The sequence below is a fragment of the Chelon labrosus genome (assembly GCF_963514085.1).
Source record: "Chelon labrosus genome assembly, chromosome: 9".
NCBI lineage: Eukaryota > Metazoa > Chordata > Actinopteri > Mugiliformes > Mugilidae > Chelon > Chelon labrosus.
In genome coordinates, this window is record NC_140359.1 from 21,955,787 (window position 1) to 21,983,531 (window position 27,745).

Sequence of the window (27,745 nt, forward strand, 5' to 3'; positions counted from 1 at the left end):
ATGGATTTCTCCTTCTCTTTCATGCAAGGGATCATGGGAAATACAATTCAGCAACCCCAGCTCATTGACTCAGCCAACATCAGACAGGAAGGCACCTGCGACACCGGCAGTGACCCGGGTGAGGATGGTGGTCCCTCCTATGATGCTACCTTGGATGCAGAGTTTTACCAGCAGTCGGCCTCGGAGGACATTCCGCAGGTCCCCAATGGCTACCCGCCGGGTTTGGGCCTGTACGAGCCGCAGGCCAAGTTCTCCTTGTACTCGCAGTTCCCCAACGGCTCCGCTAACGGATACGGGGCCATACGGAGCTATGGAGATCATGGCCACATGCCGGTGGAGGGGACGGTCCTGAGAGGCCCCGGCCTCCAGGAGAGACCTCTGTCCCCCGTGTCTCCCCCACTGCCCACACATCACCCGCACCTCCTTCACCATCACCATCACCCACACCACCACCACCACACGCACCACTTCCATTCAAACCCGCCTCACATACAAACCCACGCTCACCCGCAGAGTCCTCCGCCGCCGCCGCTGCCCTCCCAGCACCACCTGCCCCAGACGCCTCACATCATGGCCCACAATCTTCCCCCTCCTCCCCCGTTACACCTGCCCTCCTCCAGTCCTCCCCCCTCCCTTGTGGACAGTACACCCTCATCTCAACCCACCCACATCCTGTCCAACACCCCTGGTGGGGTGCTGAAGAAAACCAGCTCGCCAGAGATCAAGCTGAAAATCATAAAGACGTATCAGAACGGAAAGGAGCTGTTTGAATCTGCGCTGTGTGGAGACCTGCTGCAAGAACTGCAGGTAATGCATGCATATATGTCCAACAACTAATTATAGAAAGACCTGTGTTTCATCGTCTTCCTCCCGCTCTTCCTATTGTTTCCCTTGTTTGCAAAAAATATAAAACATGAGCTGGTTTCATCCTCTGAACTGACTGAATCTAAACGCTTCTAAAGAAGTTCTGCTAGTTTAGTAGCTTTTAATCATATTTTACATTCATGCATGCACATATTTAGGGGTATGACCCTTTTAAGACATTGCTTTTGTCTTTGCATGTGTTTAATTAACGTCTGCAGATGAGCATAAATACACCACTGTAGAGCATTTCCGCTTCCCAGCTTTATACTCGGTAACAAAAGAACACTAATATGTTCCCAGGCTCATATTTTGTATTTAATGATTATTTCATTCATTTATTAAAAAAACATTCTGTATAACATCTGACAACAATGAAGCATGCCCAGTACAAGGCCTTGCAATCCAGGATGAAATCTTCAGATAGTTTGTTTTGTCTAAAGAATCAAAAAACACATTTCAGTCTGTTTAAATGAGAGGCAGGCAATATTCACGTTAGGCGCTGAAATCTGTTTGTCCTTTAAAACGATTCAGTCTGTTTGTAAGATGACTACACGTGTGTTTTCAGCTCTGCAAACAAATCACAGCAAAAGTACACCACACACTAAATACAAGTCATATGGTATTGTTTCAGTGTGAGTGTCTTCGTTTACTTTGTGTCCTGTTCTCAACATCTGAGGTAGTTTTGATTTTGGCCGACAGAGTTTTCAGTTATCTTTTTTTTTTATTAAAAAAAGAAAGAAAAAAAAACACAACTCCCATCCCATCATCACTGTTTTTCTTTATCTTCAGAAGGAGTCTCAGAAGGACGAAGCCACTCAGATGCAGCGCAGACATGAGAGGAAGAAGGAGAAGAGGAAAAAGAGTGTGAGGCTTCAGCCGCAGGTTCGTGAACAGAGCCTGGAGCCGAGCCAAACGCAGGCAGGTACCACGGGCCAGACAGAGGACACCCACGTTCAGCCACAGCCGAAAGAAACACCGTCGACCCAGACGGAGAAGCCTCAGAAGACCGTTATCAAAACTGAGCCAAAGACGCCGAAGGCAAGAACACGCCTGTTCATTCTCTAAAACTGTTGTAGATTGTGGTAAATGTACACTGTCTCTTACAGTTTGGCTCTAGAAAGCACAACAGTCACTTGTCTGTGTCCATGTTTAGGTTCCGAAGGTCCATCATCCATCAGTGATCCAAGAGACGGGCTTCTGTAAGGAGTTTGTCATAGGAGATCTGGTGTGGTCCAAGGTGGGCACCTACCCCTGGTGGCCCTGCATGGTCTCCTCAGACCCTCAGATGAAGGTCCACACTCGAATCAACACCAGAGGTAACATCCGCGAAAACTAAATGTTCATCTGCACATTTTCTTTCACAAATGTGCGATTGTGCCAGGGCATAGATGCCACCGCTACCTTCCTCTGCCGTTCTGCAGGTCACCGGGAGTATCACGTCCAGTTCTTCGGCAGCGTCGCTGAGCGAGCCTGGATCCACGAGAAGAGGATAGTCATGTACCAGGGCAAACAACAGTTTGACGACCTTCAGGCCGAGACTCTGCGCAAAACCACAAACCCTGTGGAAAAATCCAAAGTACGTACCAATGCAACGAATAGATGTTTTCAGACTGATGCCAAACAAAGGGGCTGGAGCCTATCCCAGCTATCATTGGGTGAGAGTCGGGGTACGCCCTGGACAGGTCACCAGTCCTATCACAGGCTTCAATTTGCACTGTTGTGTGTTGTCTGCGTAGGCTGGCACACGTGTACTTTGTGCTCAATCCCTTGTATTGTACTATTTCTTCATGTAGCTCCATGGTCCTAGATGAACGTCCTCTCATCTCAATATGTACTTCACCTGCTATATATGGTTGAAATGACAAAAAATCTCTTTGACCTTTGGACTTTTTATCTTCTCCAGCTTCTGAAGCCTATCCCTCAACGCGAGCGTACTCAGTGGGAAGTGGGCGTCGGCCACGCTGAGGATGCCTTCGTGATGACGCGACAGGAGCGAATCGACAACTACACCTTCATCTACGTTGACCCGGACCCCACCGAACCTCCGCCCAACAAGAAGCCCGCCCTCAGAGCGGAGAAACGGAGCCGGCGCTCCAGCGGCTCAGTCTCCAAGAAGGAAGACGGAGCCGTGAAGTCGCCAGAAAGAGAGCAGCCGCCTCGAAGGCAGCTGCCCCGGAGACAGTGTAGCGTCTCTAACACAGACGACAACATGAACTCCCAGGCCTCCAACGAAGAGAAGAGCCAGAGGGGGGAGCAGCGGAAGACCGGCTCACCGAAACATAACCCTGGCTGGGAGGCGCGAACGCGGCAGGACTCGCCGCCTCCAGTGAGGGCGTGGAAAACCGCGGCTGCCAGGAAGCTGCTGCCGCTTTCCATCACCATGAAGAGGCTCAATGTGGAGATCACAAAGTGCGACTGGCCCCTCCTGCAGAAAAAAGCGCAGACGTCTCCGAAGAAGGACAACGAAGAAGAGAAGGAGGAGAGAGTGGAGAGAGAAGGCAGGCAGCCCGACCTGGGATACTGCTCACCTGAGGTCGGTGTCACACAAGCAGGCATCACAGGTATGTAGTGCATTAGAGCGTTATCCTGTAAGGTTATGTTGCTTTCAGCAGGACAGCAGAGCTAAACCTGAGCCGAGTCCAGAGGAGGAGGATGATGGGGACGAAGGGGAGGAAGATAGCGAGGAGAGGAGAGGCTCCCCTGCTAGTCGGAGGAGCGAGGAGGGAGGAATGCAGACGACCTCTTCTCCTGGATCACAGCACAGTAGTCCACATGGTTGGCAAAGCACAAACGTGAATATTTGACTCGTGGAATTACTGAAGAGGTGGAGCTCAGTGTGTTTGTGTTTCCAGGTTCTCAGGAGAGGAAGCTGCAGCGGCGGTCGGTCCGTAGCAGGTCTGAGTCAGAGAGAGGCAACGATGCCATCCCTAAGAAGAAAACCAAAAAGGAACAGGTATCAAAATATCCTCAAGCTTCACGTGCCATCAACCCAAATCAAAGAGAGGAGCCGCCACAATAACCTCCACATTTAACTTCCTCACAGGCTGAGATGGCTCCAGAGACCACGATGAGGACGGGTTCACAGAAAGGTACGGGAATACTCCGCTGCAAGCCTCTTGTTTGCGTGAACTGCTTTTTCTTCTAAAAAGTTAAATCCATTGCGTTATGTGATCCTTTAGGAGCCAGCGAGATCTCGGATGCCTGCAAGCCCCTGAAGAAGCGAAGCAGAGCGTCGACAGATGTGGAGATGGCTTCATCTCAGTACAGAGACACCTCTGATTCTGACTCCAGGGGCCTCAACGACTCACAGGTAGGTCTGGAAAACATCTACACGGCACAGACTGAAGAGGGAAATGCTGCATAATGTATGATTATCAAAATGCAGCATTTGCAGAGATATTTAAAATGCATAGTGCAAAAATTTAGAAGACAAACTTTTAGTCATCATCTGTCGTTTATTAAACTTTGCCTGTCTGAATTATTTATTTATTCATTTATTTCAGCATCTTATGGGACTTTTAACTCTCACTCAAACTAAATTTAAATCTTGAGTTATTGTTGAAGGTGTTTTTATGCAAAATATTGTAGAAATGCCATCTTGTTTCTATGTATTTATCTGTTAATGTGCCACCATCAACTAATGCTAATAATAATTAGTGCAAGCCCTGATCACACCAGGTGCTACTCTAGATACGTACACACAGATATTACTTGTTGAACGCTCTGTCTTACGTACGATGCCTCTGTGCTCCAGGGTTTATTTGGAAAGAGTCTCGATAGTCCGGCGGCGGCAGATGCAGACGCTTCAGACACTCAGTCCGTGGACTCCGGCTTGTCCCGTCAGGACAGCAGCACCGGCAAGAGAGACACAGTCTGCCAGGTCAGATTATGATCACGATCCACGATCCTGTTCTACTCTTTGTTCTTGAAGCTTACAGGCAATAAGTTACGTGACGTTTTAATTGTTTGTGTGTAGATCTGTGAAGTGTATGGAGAGGGGTTGGTGGTGTGTGAAGGTGACTGCAACAGACAGTTTCACCTGGAGTGTCTGGGTCTGTCAGCTCCACCTGAAGGCAGGTTCACCTGCTCGGAATGTAGAAATGGTGAGAATCGGAGTAAAGCTGCACCTTTGTTATCACATCCGTTAGGTTTTGCTACGGCTGACTGTCTCTTGATCCGTGTCTAGGCAATCATCCTTGTTTTAGCTGTAAAACCGTCGGCCGGGAGGTGACTCGCTGCTCTGTGACTGGATGTGGTTGTTACTACCATGAGGATTGTGTTTTGAAACTCCCCGGCACTACCAACAATCCAGGCGGAGGCTTCTCCTGCCCTCAGCACAGCTGCTCGACCTGCTGCCTGGAGAGAGACCTGCAACGGGCCAGTAAAGGTAAAGCAGCTACTACTGTGTCTACCATGTCTCTACCGTGAAGCTGTGAGACAAAGAGCTGGTGTCGTGTCTGAAAATGTGAAGAAATTTCAGTTTAGGCTTTTAAGATGACGTTACTGCCATGCGGCGATAAGAGGTCAAGTCTCTACTATGAGGTCAGGTCTCTACTATGAAGTGCAAGAAGAAGTGGGTCAGTTTTTATTATGACATATTAGGATGTCATACAACTGAGGATGAAAGAGTTGAGGTAAAAAGCACTGCTTGTGCTGCATTTCTGCAAATATTTGGTGGTACATCCTCCAAACATGCTGGTCCACCTCAGACATGTGGGACTTTAGCCCTATTCGCACGGGACTAGTTTTACCTGGGGACCTCCGGTAATTTGTAATAATCTAAAGTGAACTTAATCCCGTGCGAATTGGCTATGTCCGTAATTTGTAAAGCATTTGTTGAGGTGTTCATTGAGGTGGGGCTGAGTTAAATACTGCCAGGGCGTTCGTAATTTCTTTCCCGGGATCAATAGTCTCATCATGTTTTATTTTTTAAAATATGTTTTCTTTTTTATTATCAATTAGAATTCGCAAAGTAACTAAAGCTGTCAAAAAGTGTAAAATGTCCTCTGACCTGCAGTGGAATGAAGCGGAAAGTAGCAGAGACATAAATGTGCATAGTAACTTAGAGTAAAACACAGAGTTTGCTTATCCCGTGCGAATGCGCCACATGAAACACAGACGTGAAGGGGGGGGGTCGTTTCTGAGTCCCATGACGTCCCCAGGTAAAACTAGTCCCGTGCGAATAGGGCTTTAGATTGTTTTGAGGTGAAGGAAACTTGGAGGAAAAGAAAGTTATTGCCGCGTTCTTGGAAATTCGTTTCGACGAGCGTATATATCAACCTGCAGAACTAAACGCTTGTCAAACAGTGACACCATCGACTGCAATTACTTTACCTTTGACAGCCGGCGCGATTTAAAGCTGCTGCGTCTGGTTCTGTCTGTGCAGAAATGAAAACACGTGGGTAAGAAATTAAAGAATCATTTTGCAACTGCTGCATTTTTACGTAATAGTGGTGATTATTTCTCAGGGATGTGTCTGAAATAACATCCCTCGGCAAACTGCTGATTGTTTTATAATGAGCCTAAACATTATGACCATTGACAGAGGAAGCAAATGCATGTAAGAGTTAAATAGTTATGCTCAAAGCATCTCAGAAACAGTAGTACGTTTGGTAGGCAGTGGTAGAACAGTTTGATGTGTGACGAGTTCACCTTGCAACATATAGTAGAGTAGTGAAAAGTCAACACCTCTGTGGGTCTGTTTTGTTTTATTGCTCGTCGGAACATGCTGGATCTGAGCATTAGTGTGACAGTCTATTGTAAATCCATCCTAACAGGAGACAGTCATGGTTGTTTTGTTCATAATTTATCTGTATACACATGACTTTTCTCTGTTTGAGGCTTTTTAATCACATTTTGCAACTAAAGACACTATTGTTTTGCAATTAGTTTCATTTAAATAACACTTTTAGGCCCAAAGGGTAGTATTATCAGATATGAAATCAATATTTGTGTTGCACAACGTTTCATCTTAAGTATCTCAGCCCTTCAGAATTCATCTCCTACATTTGGAAACCACATAGTCAAAGCAAAGTGTGCGTCAAAGTACAACTGAAGCTGGGAGATGAAATTACACCACCAAGTATATCAAGTACTTCTATTTTTCTGTTTAATTTCCTTTAATTACAGCTGAAAGCCATAAAGGAATTTGACCTATATTTTATATATAAAACAAAAAAACTCACTGCGCTATCACAGCTACATGACCAGTGTGATAACAGCTCAGGAAGAGGTCACACGCTTTTTCTCTCCTGCCTCCCGTCCAGGTCGTCTGATTCGCTGCATCCGCTGTCCGCTGGCCTATCACACGGGCGACGGCTGCGTGGCGGCAGGCAGCGTCATCCTCACCCATCACATCATGATCTGCAGCAACCACGGCAGCGCCAAGAGGAACGGCCTCCTCTCCTCCCCCGTCAACGTGGGATGGTGCTTCCTGTGTGCCAGAGGTAAGTTCAGACAGCTGCACGCGCTAATGACCTCCCCTCCCTCCTTTACAGCCGTGTTTCTGAAGAACTGCAGAAGTTCTTCTAATAATTTTGCGTCCACTGGCTGATTTCAGCCTCGTGACAAACGACAAGATCAGTTCCTCTTAGTCGCACGTCACGATGGAGCATCAGCCTCCGTCAGTGTGTGGAAGCTGATTTACTTTTTGACGCAGTCAGAGCTGCAGTAACAACTGAGAATTAAACCCTTGCATGATGTGTTCAGATTTCTTTAATACTACATGTTTCATGTTCGGCATTAAAAGCAGTGAAATGTTAACGTTTGTTTTCCATCACGGTACTAATACGATGAATGATTCAGGCTGTTACACTGCACTCCACTTGAAAAGAGCCACATGTGTCCTGAATGTCGATGAAGTGATAAAACAAACGATCTTCACCCCTTCCTTTTTTTTTTTTTTTTTGTCGTTGTTGTTGTTTTTGCATCTTTGATCCAGTTTAGATCTGACGTTTAACCATAAGTTGAGTGCACTGTGTGGCCTCTTTGTGTCGAGACAAACTTTGTTTCACTTGTTTTTTTTTTTTGTTTTTTTGTGTTAAAACTGTGTGTGTGTCTGTGAGAGAGAGAGAGAGAGAGCGTGCACGAGACTGAACGTATGTGTTTGTTCTTTCTCTTTTTGTGAAGTTTTTTGGGTAATTTCGAGTTTGACTGCGGCTCACCCCCGTCTCTTCCTGTGTGTCTTGTGTAGGGCTGTTAGTGCAAGACCTTACTGACACCATATTAAGTTCATATGCCTATAAGTCCCACTACCTTCTGACTGAGTCAAATCGTGCTGAGTTGAAATTACCTATGATTCCCTCTCCTTCGTCAGCTACCAAAAAGAATGTTGGGAAAGGTAACTGAACAGTTTTTCTCTTTCTCCTTTGTCCCACTGGTCTGTGTTTGTGTTGTGCCTGCTCCCGTTCTGATTTAGTTTCCCTGTTTGCTCACACATCTTTCATTTTCAAAGCCTCGAGGTGCAAAGTCGATTAACTGATTAAACCTGCAGTTAATTTCAACGCAGAGTGGCGCAAAGTAACTTCAGCCGAGTTCCCTAACACATTAACGGATAACGATGGGTCTCATGCAAGAACCTTTTCTGAACTCTCGTCCGAAAGGTCTCTCTTCATTTACATTCACTTAAGTCAGTTTCTTCTACGTTATTTGAACTATTCTGATCTGATATTCCAGCTGTTTAGACAGAAGGCATGTGTTTATGTGCATCAGCACAACAATCACTGTGAACACTGATCAGCCACAACATTAAAACCACTGACAGGAGGAGAAGTAAATAACATCGACCATTTTGTAAAAATTCAGTGTTCTGCTGGGAAACGTTTGGACCTGACATTCGTGTGGATGTTACTTAGACATGTACCACCCACCTACACCAGACCAGGCACCCCCACCCCATAGCAGTGACACTCCTTGATGACAGCAGCCATCCACAACAGGACACACACACACAAAAACAGTTTAGGAACAACTCAACAAAACATGAAGAACAGGACAAGGTGTTGACCTGGCCTCCAATTTTACTAATTCCCAAACTGATTAAGTATCTGTGGGATGCACTGGAACAACGCATAAGCTCCCACTGACAACATTATCATTGCCAGACACCACAGGACACCCTCAGAAGGCCCATGTCCATTCTCTGATGAGTCACAACTGCTTTGGAGGCAACAAGGGAGACCTACACAATATTAGGAAGGTGGTCATAATGTTATGCCTGATCGGTGTATATGCTCACTGTGGAGCATCGAATCAAAAATACGGGACAGCCTTTAATTCATTCATTGTAGAAGAAGATGACCAAGATGAAGCCAACACTGTTAAACTCATTGTCAAATTAATACAACATCCCTCTTAAAATGATTAAATCTGTCTGTTCTGATTTGGCTGTTATTCTAATAATTAGTTGAAAGCCAGTGTCGGTGTAAAAGCAGCAGTTATTGATCCTGTTGATGCTTTTCTACTGGGACAAGATCAAATGTGCGTCTTGGAGAAATCCCACCTGTACAAAACCTGTACAGCATATTTCACGTCTTTGTTCTGTGAGGTTCATATAAGTAGTTCTTGCACGAGGCCCATTGTAAAATTGGTTGTGCATAACCAAACAATCTGGGAATATTTAAAAATAAAAAAAAAAAGAAGTTTTAAATTTGTCCTCAAACCTCCAGTGCTTCTGTATGATGCCCTGATGCGGGACGCTCTGGTTTAGTTCAGGTTCTGTCTGTGGTCTGTGGAGCTTTATCGCTGCTGGAGGCGCACTGCTTCTCTGCTTCAGCACTCTGGGCTTGTTTTTTTATTTATTTATTTTATTTTTTATTTGAAAGGCTTTGTCCAGCCTCACCTCCTTTACGCTGACTGCAACCAATTTTTGTTTTTGACTGAAAATTTTCCGATGATATGACAATTTTTGGCTCCCCTCATTTTCTCGAGCTTTGACCTGCCTTGGATGGAATAAAAAACAATTTTGACTACATTTAATTTAAGCAAATATTAGTTTCCAGGTCTTTTTAACTGTTTCACTGAAGAAACATTTTGGAAAACTACATTGTGTAAACAAATGATTCCATGCAAGCTGGTCTGTGCAGGATGTGATATATGTGTGATCCGAAAAGTTTGCTCCACTGGCAGGACTGCATGCCTGCTTTTTGCCAATAATGTGTTATTTGAGTATAACCCTGATTCTCTGTTAACTCGCTGGCTGATTTTATTCCGGGGGCTGCCGCATGTATTTCCCATAGACTGGTCTTGGTACAGTGCTCTGAATCTGATTGCCAGACATGCTGTAGTTCTATAAAGCTGTAACCACCCTGAGGACCCCATGTAGGGGTTTCCAAACATGTTCATGTAGGACAGGAGCCTTCACACAAGTGAAATGCTTTTTGGTAGCTTATAATAAAAGTGTTTCCCTACAGTAACACATTATTATCAGTGGAATTCTGTATTTCTAGACTTCGTAGTATTATTTTCTCAGGCTTGTCTGCAAATAAGATTCAGAGTTTGTCCAGGTATTAAGGTGCATCACCTAATCATACACTCCTCCTCTCTTTGTATACTCACTTCCCACAACGCATGCAAACACACACACACACACACATACACACATACATATATACGCACACATACACACACTCACATGTGTACATCCATACAAATGTAGGAGGCAAGTTGCTGTGCTGCGACTCATGCCCAGCTTCCTTCCACCCGGAGTGTCTGGAGATGGAGATGCCGGAGGGCGCGTGGTCCTGCAGTGATTGCAGGGCAGGGAAGAAACCTCACTACAAACAAATTGTCTGGGTCAAACTGGGCAACTACAGGTAGGCAGAGAGCACCGATAACAGGCGGCCGAGGGTCGTCCACGTTCAGTGTGTGGTGCGGTTGCATTTAAAGGATAAGTCTGGTGTTGGTCTGTTTTTCTTGCTGCCACGAAAGACTCCCATGAAAGGGCTAAAGCCAGCAATGAACTAACCGCTGTGCTCTTGTGTGGATTGTTATCTAGACAGAGATGAATGAGCCACAGTGTTCATTTGTTACAATAAACATTAGCTCTGTAGTTTATTTTGAGTTTTTTTTACCAACCTGCTGCAGAAAATGGTGCCTGACGTGAACTTCTGTTTAGGCAACTTTTAAAACATCTTTGCCACTTTTATTAATGTGTCTAGTAGTAACAGTAATACTTGAAGCTAACGACTTATCACCAGGCTTATCCTTCTGGTGTTGCAGATATGCTTCGCACCTCGCACCTCGCACGGGTAAACGTTGTAATATGAGTCACAGATGCAGGTATTCAGGAAACGCTGAGCAGAGCACAGCAGTGGTGTTAACCCTGTCTCTCACTATCTGTGAGCCATGTTCGTCAGTACTTATGCTGCTGACTATTATAACATTATCCTAGCCTTCAAAACTTCATTTCAGACTTGGAAACCTTTTTCTTTTATTAGATTAGCTGTTCAAATGATTTTTAGCAGCTTTGGATCATGGATCATGATCCTATAGACTCTTACTTCAGGCTCTAATAACTTCAGGTTACATGTTTCCAACCAGCTCTTCTCTGTCCTCACATTTCTTCTCCATCTCATTGAACAATGTCCCTGGCAGGTGGTGGCCGGCGGAGATCTGCAACCCTCGCTTGGTGCCCTCCAACATCCAGAGCCTCCGCCACGACGTCGGCGACTTCCCCGTCTTCTTCTTCGGCTCCCACGACTACTACTGGATCAACCAGGGCCGCGTCTTCCCCTACGTGGAGAACGACAAGAACTTCGTCACGGGTCAGATCAACATCAACAAAACCTTCAAGAAAGGTAACGTAGAAACTCCCAAGAATAATCTTTTTAGATGTCAAGCTAAAGGAAGGGTGGATAACTCGGATACTGTTGATGTTTAAGGTTTGGAAGAAGCGGCCCGGCGGTTTCAGGAGCTTAAGGCGCAGAGGGAGAGCAGGGAGGCGCTGGAGCAGGAACGCAACTCTCGCAGACCTCCACCCTACAAATTCATCAAAGTAATTTTATTTTTAAATATCTCACTTAAGAAGAGGCCAAGTGTTGCTTTATGTTGAAGTTATATTCTTTATATTTTCAGTGTTATTACTTATTTTATTGGTGTTGTTTTTTTCTATCAGTCCAACAAGCCTATTGGGAAGGTACAGATGCACGTAGCCGACTTGTCAGAAATCCCACGATGCAACTGCCGGCCCACAGACGAGCGTCCTTGCAGCCTGGACTCCCAGTGTCTCAACCGCATGCTGCAGTACGAGTGTCATCCACAGGTCGGATGTGGATTTTAACCTACTGAATTATTTTTAAACGGTGTTGATTTGCACCTTTTTAACATCTCTTGCCTGCGTGTTGTCGTCATCAGGTGTGTCCTGCCGGAGACAATTGTGAAAATCAGTGTTTCTCCAAGCGGCTGTACGCGGAGACTGAAGTGGTGAAGACGGACGGGCGCGGCTGGGGCCTCAGGACTAATCAGGCTCTCAGGAAGGTGCGTCCCTTCACCCAGAACGCCGTCAACGTGTCGGGGGTTACTGATATGCATTTAGTTTCGCACCCGTCCTAAATCGCGTAAATTCTAAATCATGAAAAGCTTAAACTTGTTGCCTTCTAAATGCATTTACAGAATTATAATTACATACACAAAGCAGGCATTTCAAATTAAGATCTGTTAAAGCCTTGCTGATCCTGCATCTGTGAAAATCAAACTCTGATTGGTCAACTTGTGCTGCTTGCTACGTGGTTTAGGGTCAGTTTTGTATTTGAAATGGTACGAGTTAAGTTTGTGTAGCATTCACGCACGGACGACAATCAAAAGATGGCCACAAATATGTATGTTTCGTAAATTAGGACTCTTGACAAACTGTCTTTTGCTAAGTGACATTCAAAAGCACAGTACTTTGTGATGTGACAGCCCAGAGGAGAAACTGAACATGTAAACCCTCCAAGTATTGTCAGGCAGCTACAAATATAGATTTGAGCTTGTGAGATATGAGATCAAATGTCAGTCAGAAACATGATCAACCAAACCACGTTTCTTATTATATAAGTAAAGAGTGGCCGAGAGGGAGCTGATGCGGTTAAAGCCCCAGGCGGACGTGGCCTTTACAGCACCGAATGTCAAACCCTGTTCACACCTGGTATTGGCATGCGTCCTAGATGACTCACTCACAGGCGGGTAGGTGTGAAACACCCAAGATGCATTGAGACCTGATCGCTAAGCTCTACCTTGAGATGTTTGGCCTGGTCATGTACACATTGTTCAGCAGTGTGAACAATTCCTCCCCGGTCACATGGAGGGACAGCTGACTCACCTGTGCTTCCTGTGTAACTCAAACTCTTGACGCTTATCAAATGATGAACGTGTTTAATTGCGTATCGAAATGTGACACGACCTCAAGATGCATGTAGACTGATTTTTTTATATTAAAAGACTTCTGGTGTCAAATATATAACTTATATCAGCAGAACTTGCCTGTGGTTCTTCCTGGGTGACTGTATCTATAGATGGAAGTTACCTTGATGTGCAGATCTACTTTCTTGATGACATGATAGGGTCAAAACACACCTATTCTGTTGGATCATTGTCTTTGTGACGTCTAGACCAATAACAAAAATGTGATGTGATGTGATGTTTGTTGTTTTCTCCAGGGTGACTTTGTGACTGAGTATGTGGGAGAAGTGATAGACTCAGAGGAGTGTCAGCAGCGAATCAAACGTGCCCATGAAAACCACGTAACCAACTTCTACATGCTCACCCTCACCAAGGTAACATGGAATCACCGAACAATAACTATGATAACTTTCTAATGCTGGACTGGACTTAATTCGCATGTGTTGGAATGCTTTTGTAAGATATTAACATTTCCAAGATATGTCCAAGTACCCTAACACTCCTAATAAGCAATGTACGGGGAAGAGCATCATCTAAACGTCTGTTGCTCCTGGTAGGACCGTGTGATAGACGCTGGCCCAAAAGGAAACTCGTCTCGGTTCATGAACCACAGCTGCAGCCCAAACTGTGAAACCCAGAAGTGGACGGTGAACGGGGACGTTCGCATCGGACTCTTCGCCCTCTGCGACATCGAGTCTGGTGAGTTCGCGTGGAGCCACGGCACCCGTGCTTCCACGCGTCGCGTTAACTTCCTACATATATGTCTACTGCTGTACATGCACGCCGATCAAGCCATTTGTGATGTGATTCTTGTCCCTGGTGTTCCTGCAGGCACAGAGCTGACATTCAACTACAACCTGCACTGTGTGGGCAACAGGAGAACGTCCTGTCACTGTGGATCTGACAACTGCTCTGGATTCCTCGGGGTGCAGCCAACGGTGAGAGAGGACGTTTACCTCTGTGTCATGAATCAAGTGCTGCTGCCACCCGAGAGCGAATCTCCGTTTGAAAGCTACGTTTGACACAGTTTCTTTTTTTTTTTCTTTTTTTTTTTAATAGAGTGCAGTCGTGATGGAGAAGGAGGAGAAGGCGAGGAACGCCAAGCTGAAGCAAAAGAGGCGGAAGCTGCGTCCGGAGGGCAAACACACACACGAGTATTTCTGTTTTTGCTGTGGAGAAGGAGGAGAGCTGGTGATGTGTGACAGGAAGGACTGTCCGAAAGCGTATCACCTGCTCTGTCTCAACCTCACCAAGCCACCATACGGTAAAAATTTTAGTTTTTAGATGCACAAATACCAAAATCTGAATGACAAACAAAAACAGCTGCTATTATTGCTCCTGACGCACAATGTCTCCAGACATGGAAAGAAAGAAGAACAGCTCTTACTATTCTGACTATAAACATATACAGCCTTTAAAATGAGCTTCAGTGTACAGTGTAAAGTTAATATAAACTTGATGGTCTGTTCTTTTCACCAAGTGAGCTTAATTGCCACAGTAATTACAGTTTAAACGGTGACATAACATTAAAACCACTGACAGGAGGCGTAAATAACATTGACATCTTTTGACGATTCAATGTTCTGCTGGGAAACTTTTGGACCTGTCATTCATGTAGATGTTACTTAGACATGTAGCACCCACCTAGACTAGACCAGACACCCCCACCCCATAGCAATGACACTCCTTGATGGCAGCAGGATGCAGCCTGACACAGACACACACAAAAATATTTTAGGAACAACTCAAAAAACATGCAAAACAGCACAAGGTGTTGACCTGGCCTCCAAATTCACTAGATCCCAAACTGATCAAGTATCTGTGGGATGATCCACAGAGGCCCCTCAACCCAAAGGCCCCCACTAACAACATCCTGTTACCAGACACAACAGGACACCCTCAGAAAGTCCATGTCTATTCTCTGATGAGTCACAACTCTTTTGGAGGCACAAGGGAGACCTAGACAATATTAGGAAGGTGGTCATAATGTTATGCCTGATTGGTGTATGTATCTACACAAGCCCCAGGTAGAGAGTCACAGTTCTTCTCCTCTGACTGCCTCCATAATGACCTTCCGTCTTCCTGTCTGCAGGACGCTGGGAGTGTCCGTGGCACGACTGCAGTGTTTGTGGCGCCCCAGCCTCGTCTCTCTGTGACTTCTGCCCTCGCTCGTTCTGCCGGGATCATGAAGCCGGGGCGCTCACCGCCTCCTCCCTGGAGGACCGTCCCTGCTGTTCCAGCCACGACCCGGTCAGTCCCCTGGGCTCCAGCTCGACCCAGCCGCTCTGCTCCGCTCCGAGCCCCGTCCGGGTCAAAGACGAGCCGGAGTTGGAGTCGGGCCAGCCGGCCTCGGAGTGACGCGGCGACACTCCCTCAATACCTCATTCCCTGCAAAAGCGCGGCTCCGATCCAACCTCTGAAGCAGCACGCCGCTAAAGGGAATACAGTGCTTTTTAACCAGTGCTGTGGCTGCGACCCAGAGCCGAGACACACTGACGAACACCTCGAGGTCGGAGTGTTTAGATTTTCCCCTCCTCTCTTGCCATAAAACACCACTACCACTTACTCTCTCTGCAGCTCGCCTGCGGCCGTCAGAAGGCCCAGGCCACCACCTCATTTTGTTTATTTTTTAATCATTATTTTTTTACAGCTGTGGAAGTTTTTAAGTGTTGTCACGTCGTCAGTTACCGGCACTTTGAAGAAACTCAACGAGTGAGGTGGAGGGAGGGGGTTAGAGAGGAGGACGAGGAGGAAGGGAGGAGGAGGAGGTGTAAAGCCTCTCCGCTCTTCCGCCGCCGCCGCCACCATGCTGCTCCTCTTCTCGTTTACCTGCTGTAATCTGTGGGTCGGCTTTACGACGGAGACGAGGCAGCTTTTCTCCGTCGCTCCGGTGATCTGTCGTGGGGAAAGGGAGCTTTGCGGGAGGGAGGGGAGGAGCGACGACGACAGACTTTGTGCAATTTTTTTCAGGACCACACTACATTCCAACCTTCCTTAGACATGGTTTTAATATACTTATGGGTATAGATGAATATAATTATATACAGTATCTATGTTTGTTAATGTTTACAGACAGATTCTCTCACTTCATCTCGGTGAGTGGCGTATTATGTTTGTTTGTTTAGGTGTTGAACATTACGCAGACCTCCTTGTGAACATAGTCCTATTAAGGTGAAATATAATGGTATATAGTGTAATGGTATGACATTACAGAAGTACTTGTGACTTTCATATTGCCAGTCTCACTCGCCATCGTGTACATAATCGACTCACAATATTGTAAAGTACTTAAAGATCAGGAGGGGGCGGAGCCTCGTCTCCCCGCTTGTTCCTCGAAGAAGGAAACGCTTTTTTAAAACAAGACAGATTTTTTTTTGTTTTTCTTTCGGTCCTTTTTACGTTTCCACACATCTCCTCTGAGTAGTTCCTGTTATTTGTATAGTAGAACGGAGGGGCCCAGCTTGTGATCACTGGTGCTGTCTTAAAAGTATTGTTAATAAGCCTTAAGTTTGTTTTTTTTTTCCAGCTGTAGTTACGACTGCCCGCGCGCAGTTTTGTTTCTCGTTTTCAGTACGTTCATGTCAGTGGTATACTGTGACGGTTTTTTGGTTTTTGTTTTTGCCAAATTTTTCTGAAAAGCACTTTCACTCGTCGCTACACAATTTACCAAGGTCATAACATATACAGAAATGTATATCAAAAGAACATGACAAGTGTTTGAAAATGGATACCTCTTCTTCTTGTAGTAACATTGGAATTTAAACTGTGTTGTAATGTTTTTTTTGTTTTTGTTTTTTTGCCTCTTGGTCAGAAACGTGGTGAATGCTGGGTGGTTATTATTTCTTTTTAGGAAAGTGACCTAAATGCTGTTTAGTTTTTTGTTTTGTTTTTTTTTTTTTTTGGCACAAGTAGGAATGACTGCCAGCCCGGCTTCATACGAGAAAAAAAAAAAAGTCCTCGGCGTCCTCCAGAGGCACGACTTTGTTTTCCACCTGGAGAAAATCCTCAAGGCTGGGCTTTATCTATATATCTATATATATATATATATATATATATAGATATATCTATATATATATATATATATATATATATATATATATATATAGAGGCGTAATGGTGTAACAACAGTCCGGTCCAGTATAATGTACAAAAACAAACTCCTGTACAGTGTTTTTAATCGCTCATCTGTCAAATCCAAAATTTTTTGTATTTATCGCGCCACATTTTATACCAGTTTCTTTTTTCAAGCACCCATGCGGTAAATTTGTCTTCTCTTCTTCACCACAATGTAAGTGAAATAGACTATTTAAAAAAACAAAAACTTAAAAAAAAAAAAAAATTACACACAAAAAAAAAGAAAGGAAAAAAAAAAAAACATGGGGACTTTAACATAATATGCCTGTATCTAGTCTTTTTTTAACATTCGGTGTAATGATTCCACATTTGGTAACGGCCGCTGCTCATCGGCCTGTATCGTGACTCACTGTAATTGGTGTTCAACGCAGTGTGAAGCAGTTCAGTATTGGAATGTAAAGTTTCCGTTTCAGAGCAAGTTCCTATTTTATTTTTGGTTTTTTTTTGTGCCGAGTTAGCCTGGACTCACGTGATCATCACAGAAAGGAAGCTTTTCTGTTCTCATGCCTCAGCGTTTTTTTTGTTTGTGATTCTTCCCCAGTTATAAGACAAGTTTTCGTGTTTTGTGTCAAAAGTCGGAAGCCACGCGGTGAAACGGTGCCAATTGTGTCCAGATAATTTCAGTTAAAAGGGTCGATGCCCCAAGTTAAAACCTAGAACTAATGCACCAGTACTAACAGATCCTTTTTGGAAAGAGTTGTCGTTGAAACTGCTCCGGGATAGGCGTTCCGCTTTGTGATCTTTTCACAGGATGTAGTTTGTTGAGGTGCCGGCAGGTGCTTTATTATTTTTGCACCTCATTGAGGTCAAAATAAATAACGGCTACACTACTAAACTCATGTCCACAGACTTGAATCGACACTCCTCAAATAGAGTAACTGAACATTACAACCTTCACGGAGGATTTACTGCAGGACTGTTGTATTAGCTTCTTTTATCTGTGGCGGCAGAGTGTTAATTACCCTAAAGAGAAGAAATATAAAAAGACACCAAACGTGTTTTAAGGTCAACAAAAAGCTAAATGACCTTTCTTGAGAAACTCATGCATATGTTGAAACACTCCAATATCTCCAGATATGCAAATATTCCTCTTTTCTAAAACTGTTTTACTTCACTGAAAAGTCTCGTGTCAGTGTTTTGTGCGTTTAAACTCAAATTGAACCAGAGCTCAGAGAAACACCCCTCTGCCTCTTGACTCGTAACTTTGAGGTGAAGGCGACTTTAATATGGTGGATATACATAAATAACAAGGGTACTTGATCACATAGAGAAGCAGAAAAATACCTTTTGCTGTTAAATTTCTGTGTTTATGCTCAAGTTTCACTTCGGCTCTGCTCCCATTTTTACTATTATGCCATTATTCATGATCAGGTGCATCATTAAGACACTTTTATTTGCATACTCCAAACAGTCTGCACGTCTAAACTTGAATTCGTGTTTATTTATTGAGGTTTTTTTTTTTTTTTTTAATAAAACACAGGTGTCATTCATGTGATTATCGAACCACAGGCGTTTCTAACTTTGTTGCTTCATGTCTGACTGATGACTTGTGCTGATGTAACCGATCCTAAAGCCTTGCATGCTTCCAACATCCCACGGTGATGTAACGCTAATGTTTTGTCTTTGTTCCTTTTCTTTTCTTTTCTTTTCTTTTCTTTAACCGTATTGCACAGAGATTCTTTAAAACCGAACGGCCTTTATGTTTTTCTTTGCACCTGCAGATCGCATGATCACATCTCTGTGCCACTTTGTCCTCTCCAGCCCTTCTCTCTTTCACACGGCAGCAGTATTACTAATTCAAGCCGCCCTGCGTTCACCATTTCCGTTATGTCAAAAACTAAGTGATGTGTACGTTTTGTTGTTTATTGTGGCCCGCTTTTCTTTTTCTTTTTTTTTAAAGAGGCAGCATGTTTGCTCTGATTTAAGTGACCCTTAATTAAGCCTGAGGATGATTTTTCACTTAAACGTAGGATGGACCACCCCCCCCCCTTCCCCTTTGTACGTCAAAGGGCACATTTCAGTTCACTGTGACGTCTTTCGTTTTTTGTGCAATGTCGCCAACTGTCATAAAGTTTCTAATTGACATGCTGTCCAATAGTGTTGGAATAAATAAATAAATTCACCGTCATAAGCACTCATCTCTTTTTACTTGTTGTAAAATTGCTTACAGTAACTCTAACTGGGGTCATATCTATCTCTCTTGGTGTTGCTTCAATTAAAACGTGGATGAACACAAAAATGCCATGTTAATTATACTGTTCAACCTGTGTTACTGCATACTACATATTGTTGAAGAACTTGTAAATAGTTTGCATTGAACTTGCATAGAATCATGTTACTGTGGCGTGCTCTTTTTGCCTGTACAATTCTGCTTCTAAATGTGTGTGACTGTTGAGACGACACTCTTTTTGTACATGACTGTCTTTTTATTTGAGAATATTGATTCTGTCCTTTTTCATTCTAAAGTTGAGTTTAAGGAGTTCAGACATGCCTGAAGTTTGACTTTAATAAAGCTGTACTCTGTCTCAGTGAAGCGCTCTGGCTGTACGTGGCTTTTTTATCAATCTGAGAATGAAACGGATGCAGATATGATCCTTTTTTAGTTGTTGTTTTTCACCAGTCAGATGTCAACAGAATTTAGTGACTCAATGGAGGGAAAAAAAAAACAATAAAACTACTTAAACAATCTTTATTCAAAGAAATAAGCAGGTTAAGGCCTTAATTGTGTGGATAAAAGCTAAATAAATAGTCTATGCGTCTTCTAATGAGAGCCAGAAACAAAGCAACTTAAATAACTGTAATGTTAGTTGGGTTTATTGGTATAAGCTGCTCAAATGAGTTTAAATGATGGAAAAAATACATCGTGCAAACATTATTTTTACCTCTAGATGGCCATATGTAACGTGACGTGGCTTCTTGCATCCACTGTCAAGGCAGATAAAATGAACTGCACAACTACTTCCGGTTTCTAGAAAACATAAGAGATAAAACTATATAAATATTTATGAAGACACAAGGTGAAGCTGTAAACACATGAGTTTTATATGAATCAGTACAAGACAATAATAAGTGATCAATTTAAGTTGAGCTTTAAAAACAAGGGCTGATATAAATTAAGAAAATGTGGATTCATCTAAACTATAAAATGTTAAAGTATTTAATTCATACATGTTGAATTTAAATAATAATCTATTAGGTACAAAAATACAATAGGTACAAAGTATAGATAAAGATATTATTTTTCATCTTTTGAATTAAAATTACAAATTGCACGAGTCAAGTGCCGTCTTTTATTTTGAAAACCGATACCGGAAGTATGTACATTGTACATCCGTTACCTTGACGCCGCTCTCGTCTCCTCCGTGGCATCATCCACTGTTTCTCTCTCAAGTCCACGAATGCGCGACTCCCACCGTCTGCAGAAAACAGAGGGATGTCGAGGCCTGGTTCTTTCTGACGAGACACGTCAATATGAGGATGAAGAGATAAAAAAAAAAGAAGAAAGAAAACAAACGTCCCGTTTAAGGTTAGTAACAAAATTGTGATTTCCTGTTTTGTTTGACAACGCGGAAATGAGCCAGATGTCGCGTTTGACAGATGTTGCTAGCTTAGCTCAGGCTGCTAGCATCTAGTTTCTACCTAGCTAGCTTGGTTTCCTCTCGTTCTGTGTCCGGACATGCCTCTTGCTATATATATATATATGTATATATATTAATATTAATATTGCACTCATGTTTTATTAAGTGAAATGATATGAGTATCACCTGGAGGTGGAGGGCACAGGTGCAGCATATTGGCCTTGATGTCTGGAGCGACCCAGACATAATTCTGGCTCAAGTCTAATTCAGCATGTTTATTTCATGTGGTTCCTTCCTCTTGGATTTAAATATAAACCAACAGACTGTTTTAAGGCTCATGGGGATAGTTCACGTTTCTAGACTGCGATTTGAAATTAAGAGGTGCACTGATTTCTCCCCCTTCTTTAAAGTCAGGAGTCATTTTGCTTTCTATTTTAAACTCCCAACACAAGGCTGACCTTCCAGGTGATATATCAGGTTCAATATAATAATCAGTGTTGATATATTAGGATCATATGTTAATGATTGATAGAAAAATAAAAGTCCAGGGACAAACGATGTGTTCATTGTGCTTTAAAAACTCTGCCTCTATTTGTTTGTTTGTTCAAATTTGATATTTCAGCCGCAGAAGGGTTTGTTTATTTTTGTAGTCACCTGCACAAAAAAACAGATTAGTGAAACTGAAGTAGAAAAGTCTTAAATATAATATTGTACTATTGTTACTGTCGTGAATAGAGTTGTATGGATCCCTAAATGTCTGAAAAATAAGCACGATAAACTACTTCTAATCATTTCGATGCTGTACTGCAATTTCTTCATAAGCAGTTGTTGACGCGTTGAGCAAATATTGACCAATGTTAAAGCATGCGTGACGAGTTGGTCAATATTAGCAGTATGCAAAGCATCCACCGCAATACAGTGATCATACTGTTTACCCTGTTTAATCATCTGGGTTCTAAAATGAATCGCCGTATTGTCCTTATGTTCCTGTTTGCTAAGTTAGAAGAAGGTGGAGTGACGATGTTTGCTGTTGACTGAAGTCCACCCCGAGAGACAAAATGAAGCGGAGGCTGCTGCGAGGTTTCCTGTCGGAGATTTCCATCCGGTTCGCGCTGTTGGTCTTGTTCCTGTAAGTAAAAGTTGCTTCCTTTGAATCCTGCCCGTGGATCCATAATTTAACCCATTATCTGAAACGCAGATATTTATTTTTATCGTTGTAACGTGGAGAAACATCCTAACGTGACATTGTTTCTTCTCCACTTAGAGTGACGGAGCAGCTCCCTCCTTTCTACCGTCAGATCCAGCCGGAGGAGATGTGGCTGTATAAATTCCGTCGTGTGGAGAGCGACCATGTGCCCACCTCTTTAATGTTTGTGAGTATATCTGCTTGTATGTAAGAGCAGCTGTGACTGATTAAATCCCTCAGTTCACCTCGACTTCTCATCGTCTTGTCTCCTACTGTGTTTAAAGGATCATACTGATGTTTGATTTAAGCGCTTTAACCACCATCAGTTCACCTACCTTACCTTCTACACAACATCTGGTTTCATTATAGTCTGGATATCTAATTATAGGAACAGGACAGATGCTTGAGATAAGGGAATCTAGCGCGGTGAATATCACGCAACTTATTTTGTTTCTGTGTTTTACTGCCAGATATGTCAATGATTCATGTGTTCAATTAGTTTAATCTCTGTCTGATTGCACTTATATATAAGAATAATGTAATTAGTCACTGTTTGGGTTGCATTGTGGGTAATGTAGGCCACAGTTTTTGACAAAGAAGAATATAATTTCCCCTTTTTGGCAATTCTGACACTCATAATATTAGAGTACGGATGTAATGTGAAATTGCTGGACTTCTAAATTGTGTTTTTTTGTCTCTATCAGAGCGTGGCGGTTTTCACCCCGCTGATTGTAATCCTGGTTTTCACCTTTATGAATAAGTCGGAGCGCGGAGATCTGAAAGAAGCTTCGCTGGGTAAGAGACAGACGTGAGGACGAGGCTTTGGCGTCTCATATTTAAATCTGTCAGCGAGCTTGTTGAGCTGACTTGTGTTTTTTCCTCCCGTCATCCAGCTGTAACTCTGACGCTTGTGTTGAATGGAGTTTTCACCAACGTCATCAAACTATCTGTTGGCAGGTAAACAGGTTATATCACGTAGCAGTAGCCAGATTAACAGTAGATAAAAGCATAAAACATCCGTCCTCCATGTTCCCTCTCTGTCTCGTCCCTCAGGCCGCGACCGGACTTCTTCTACCGGTGTTTCCCAGACGGTCAGATGAACCTGGAGCTGCGCTGCAGCGGTGACCCGGATGTGGTTATGGAGGGCAGAAAGAGCTTTCCCAGTGGACACTCTTCCTGTAAGAGGCTGCCTGTTGTGGTTAATTGTGCTTACACTGTTTGTCTGGTGCATTTTCCGTCAGCAAGCAATAGAAAAAGTCAATAAATGCACATAAAGGGACAGGACGGCACACATCTTAAAATGTAGATAAGTGTGTTTTTGCCTTCAGGCTTTTATTTTATTGTATGAGCATCATGTGTTAACTCTAAAAGCCTCCCTTGAGGTCTGGTCCTTGCCTCTTCAGTCTTCTTCTTCTTCTGTAAAAACCTGGCTCTGGCTCCGATGTGAACTCCTTTCTCTTTGGTCCCAGTCGCCTTCGCAGGTTTGGGTTTCACGGCGCTGTACATCGCAGGAAAGCTGCGCTGCTTCAGTGCAGCAGGCCAAGGCAGAGCGTGGCGGCTGTGTGCCTTCCTCACCCCTTTACTCATCGCGACTGTGATCGCCCTCTCCAGAACCTGCGACTACAAACACCACTGGCAAGGTCATGGACAAAGCATTTGATTTTAGTCTGACTGAGCATGATGTAAAAATTGGATTAGCTGACAAAATGTAGGGACTGGTGAAAAGAGAATTGACAATTAATACGAGAGTTAAATTCAATTCAATGTGTAGTCACTACAATCTCAAGGGGACAGTTTACTTCCCATTCACCTGTAAAACATTAACAAAATCAAGAAGGACTAATATCTAAACTAGTTTTATATTAACTTCATTTAGGAATAAAAGTTTATCATCTTATCATCTCTCTCTCTCTCTCCTTCTTGTAGATGTATTAGTGGGGTCTCTGCTGGGTCTTGCCTTCGCCTGGCTGTGCTACAGACAGCACTACCCTCCACTTCAGGACCTGGACTGCCACAGACCTCTGCGTCACAGAGAGACTGTTCCAGCTGCACAGGAGCGCAAGCTGGCCAACTCCAACTACATCCTGCCGCTGTAGAACTGCTGTAACTGCATTATACTCTTTACTGGCGTCATTTATACTGGGTTACATGGGAGTTACATTGTTGTTCTGTTTTTTTTTTTTTTTTAGGGCTGGGCAGCATATCAGTATTTATGGTTTATCGTTAATCATTATTAGGATCCCGTGGGGCGGTTTTCTTTTTGTACAGTGACACGTGATGCACAGATTGTTTTCTTAACTGATGTTACAAACTAATTATGGAGTCATGAATGGTTTCTGAAACACTTGACAGCTGCGCTAGTCCACTGTGTTGGACGTCAGCTACACAGACAACCTGAAGTATTGTATTTCCCAACCTTTAAGAGATGTCACTACTATATTTATTTTAGACGTCTCCGGGCTGCCGTGACGTTGTTTTCCACATGAACGAGCTCTCCACACGCTGTCTATTGTGCCTCTAGATCACGTAGTCTAACCACTCACAAACAGCTGAGCGGGTTAACTAGTCAACCACTGCACTAATAGTCCACTGCCCCTCAATCTGTGGCTCAGCTTTTGTGACTCAGGCTTAAGGGGATATAGTTAAATCCTTCATTTGATTTCTGTGCTCTTTTTTTGACCTTTAGAAACAACATATGGTGAAGAAGATTGAATCTCAAAGGCCGGCCACATCTTATGCTCTTAAGGGTTTGGAGCTGCCTTGAGGTGGTCATTTCAAGAATCCAAACAGCACAAGCACACACCTCTCAGAACGTCAGACAAGCGTAGAGACCACCCGTTATCACATGACAAAACCTCACTTTTAAAATCAAATCATGACACATGAGCCAGCTGCATTTCTCGAGAGATGCTTATTAAAGGATTATAAACGAGCTGACCGCGGAGCTTAGATTTTCTTCACCATATTGTGTTTGATTTGTTGGGAGTAAAGCTGGTGAAGTCAGACGTGTCGGTGTGAGATGCTCGTGTCTGAAAGGGACGGGGGAGTGCTGTACATTAGTGTATGTCTTGATATTGACATACATTTCTAAGAAATCTATTTGGCATTGATAGAATAAAGAGACAGGAAGTCTTTGTTAAACCTCCACCACTAAAGGCTTAAACAGTAACGTTAAATACTAAAGCTGACTAGTTTTTATTGTCAACAAATCTCATGACTAGACCAAAACCAGCCACGTCTAAGCTCCTCAGTATTTTGACCGTCCTTCTTTTTATGTTACAACCAAGACATATTTATTCAGTCGGGAAAAAGCTCACAAATAGATGGTTTAATTTTCTTTAAGGCTAAATAAAATCTTTAAAGAGCTATTTTTTAGTAAACTAAATTTCAGTCATGGATTAATACACATCTATACCACAGAGGAATTAAATATATATCAGGTTAGTTTTGGTCTTTCATGGGATTTACAGACTATAAATAAATAGCCCTATAAATGGACTAAATTATACTGTCATGTTGCCCGCCTCCGTTTGACAGAACCTACCTGGGTTGCATTTAAAGACGGGTTGATCAGAAACAACAGTATTTCTTCTGCTGCCTCTTTCTGGAGTGCTTTAAATCTTTCTGTCTTCCTATATTTCGAATGTCTCCATCCTCAGTATCGCATCCCGATGTAGCAGAGCCACTTTACTCCTCTCACACGTTTTTCTCCAGTGCCTGCTGTACTTTACTCATCTCTTAACTGGATGTCACACCTGCTCATCTTATCTCAAGTTATATTAGGACTGTAGTAGAACTATGAGATCAATGTTTTCCTCTTATCAGTGGTTCTCTGTAATCCTGTCCGTCTGGTTTAATGTAACTGCGCGCTAGCCTACGTGGTGCAGCCCCGTCTTAAATATGAATGTTCACCAGAAGTGGAGAGGTGTGGTGTACAGGGGTTAGTTTTAGGAGGGAGGGTGGAACCAGATCTTTCCGTAGAACCTGAGTAGGGGTGGACTGGAACCTCTCCAGGTGATGGTGCTAGTCTCCCAGTGCTCCTGCTGGTCAGGTTTTCTATCCTGTTAATAGAGGTGTGTCATGTGAAGTTTGGTGGGTTTGTTATTTTAGTTCTCATCGACTTTCATTCAAGACACCGAATGCCACTTCTCCGTTACTCTGTTTTATCCTGTGATTATGTTCGGGGAGGTCAGTTTTACGTTAAATATTGTTTCCAATGTAAATGTTATATTTACCGTTTCTTTTTTTCCCCCCAGTAAGGGGAAACAACCAAACCTGATGTTTCTGTTTGTGTGTGTGAAACCAGCCAAAGTTTTGCAGGGTAAAAGCACTTTTTTTTGCTTGTTGCCGTAACCCGAGCTTTAACAAGCGGGATGACGACAGTTTCAGACCAAACTTGGCAGAAAAAAACAAAACAAAACAAAAAAAACAACGGATGAATTTGTGCCTTTGTTTACTCTGTTACTCTATTAATCTCATTTCATGAATGAAGTATATACTGCATGTACAGTGTATGCTCTCTGTTCTGAACCCCCCTCTTCTTTTTTTTTTTTCTTGTCATTTACAGTATATATGATTCACTTGTGAAGATACTACACAATGTTTATATGTGGCATGCTGCCTTTCTTTACCTCAGAAAAAAATTAATTACTTTTCAGAAATTTAATCATTGATGGGAGTGAAATGTGACGTTTTCTGTGGGGTGGGACGAGACACGAGGAGGAGGAGGGAACACTATATCTGGTTAAGTGTCACTTGGGAGATGATGGACGTGTATTTAACTTAGGGGCATGAATGAGTTTACTTGAATTTTGAATATTTGTTATTTTAAATGTGAAAATCTTGAAATAGGAGTTGTATTTGTGGGCACAACTTTCTGGAGGACATTTCGTGGTTAAAAAAAAGAAAAAAGTTCATTAGACTGCTGCATTTTGATAAAATCTGCATGTTTCACAGCTAAAGAGCGACATGTTTTCCTCATTACTTCCATCCATTCTGTTAATTTCTGTGGTTTTCAGTACATGTGTTCTGTATCTGGATGTCGATCATGTCCGGTCTCCTTGAGATCACTGCGAGGGATTATGCTTAAACTTGCTTGTTTGCATTATTTATGTCATAACTGTGTAGCAGCTGCTCAGGCTGATACAGTATCCTGATTGTCAAAACTGTAATGCTTTGAAGGAATCTTTTTGTGTCACTAAATGATGTTTTGAAACGATCTTACAATACACGCTGTCCTTGGCAATTTTTTTTTCTTTTGAATTCTTGTTTTAAATACAGTGAACATAAGAGTTGGAAGAAAATCAGTGGTTGTAGACCGGAATTTAAAGTCAGTGCATGAACAGTTTGAAGAATACATTTATTGATTCTGGCCCAAGACTATCACACTTACCCAAAGTTTTATTTAAATAAAAGTCCACTTGTTTTATTAGTAGTTATCTCAGTATGATAAACTGAGAAATATGTTTTTTTTTTTGCAGGGGTGGTGGGGTACATGAATATGTTTCAGCTTGCTCTGACAAATATTTTAAGGGTAGCAGATGCACATAGTGAAATGATCTTACATTGTTCTGGTGCAGCAAGCAATCATGCTGGGTTAGCTGGC

General features: G+C 43.1%; 2 protein-coding genes across 3 annotated transcripts; both read left to right on the forward strand.

Annotated features, from left to right (window-relative positions):
* On the forward strand, positions 1-16,129 carry nsd3 (nuclear receptor binding SET domain protein 3; the record flags this gene model as incomplete). The annotated part of the gene is made up of 24 exons (XM_084551134.1): positions 1-807; positions 1,654-1,902; positions 2,018-2,180; positions 2,286-2,440; positions 2,768-3,397; positions 3,477-3,639; positions 3,717-3,817; positions 3,908-3,953; positions 4,044-4,174; positions 4,619-4,744; positions 4,841-4,967; positions 5,051-5,251; positions 7,131-7,310; positions 8,057-8,203; positions 10,520-10,676; positions 11,458-11,660; positions 11,745-11,857; positions 11,978-12,124; positions 12,217-12,339; positions 13,500-13,616; positions 13,800-13,941; positions 14,074-14,180; positions 14,302-14,506; positions 15,335-16,129. 24 exons carry the CDS (start codon positions 1-3, stop codon positions 15,598-15,600), a joined length of 4,806 nt encoding a protein of 1,601 aa, XP_084407260.1. The 3' UTR covers positions 15,601-16,129.
* A 4,636-nt stretch (positions 16,130-20,765) lies between these two features.
* On the forward strand, positions 20,766-27,425 carry plpp5 (phospholipid phosphatase 5). Of its 2 annotated transcripts, none has more exons than XM_084551656.1 (8): positions 20,766-20,902; positions 21,954-22,083; positions 22,219-22,327; positions 22,845-22,935; positions 23,034-23,097; positions 23,194-23,318; positions 23,610-23,780; positions 24,067-27,425. In XM_084551656.1, the coding sequence occupies exons 2-8, from the start codon at positions 22,013-22,015 to the stop codon at positions 24,234-24,236; spliced, it is 801 nt and encodes a 266-aa protein (XP_084407782.1). In that variant the 5' UTR covers positions 20,766-20,902; positions 21,954-22,012; the 3' UTR covers positions 24,237-27,425. The 2 variants fall into 2 exon arrangements, with proteins under 2 accessions (XP_084407782.1, XP_084407783.1); XM_084551657.1 differs by having other exon boundaries at positions 21,958-22,083.
* Positions 27,426-27,745: the final 320 nt, after the last annotated feature.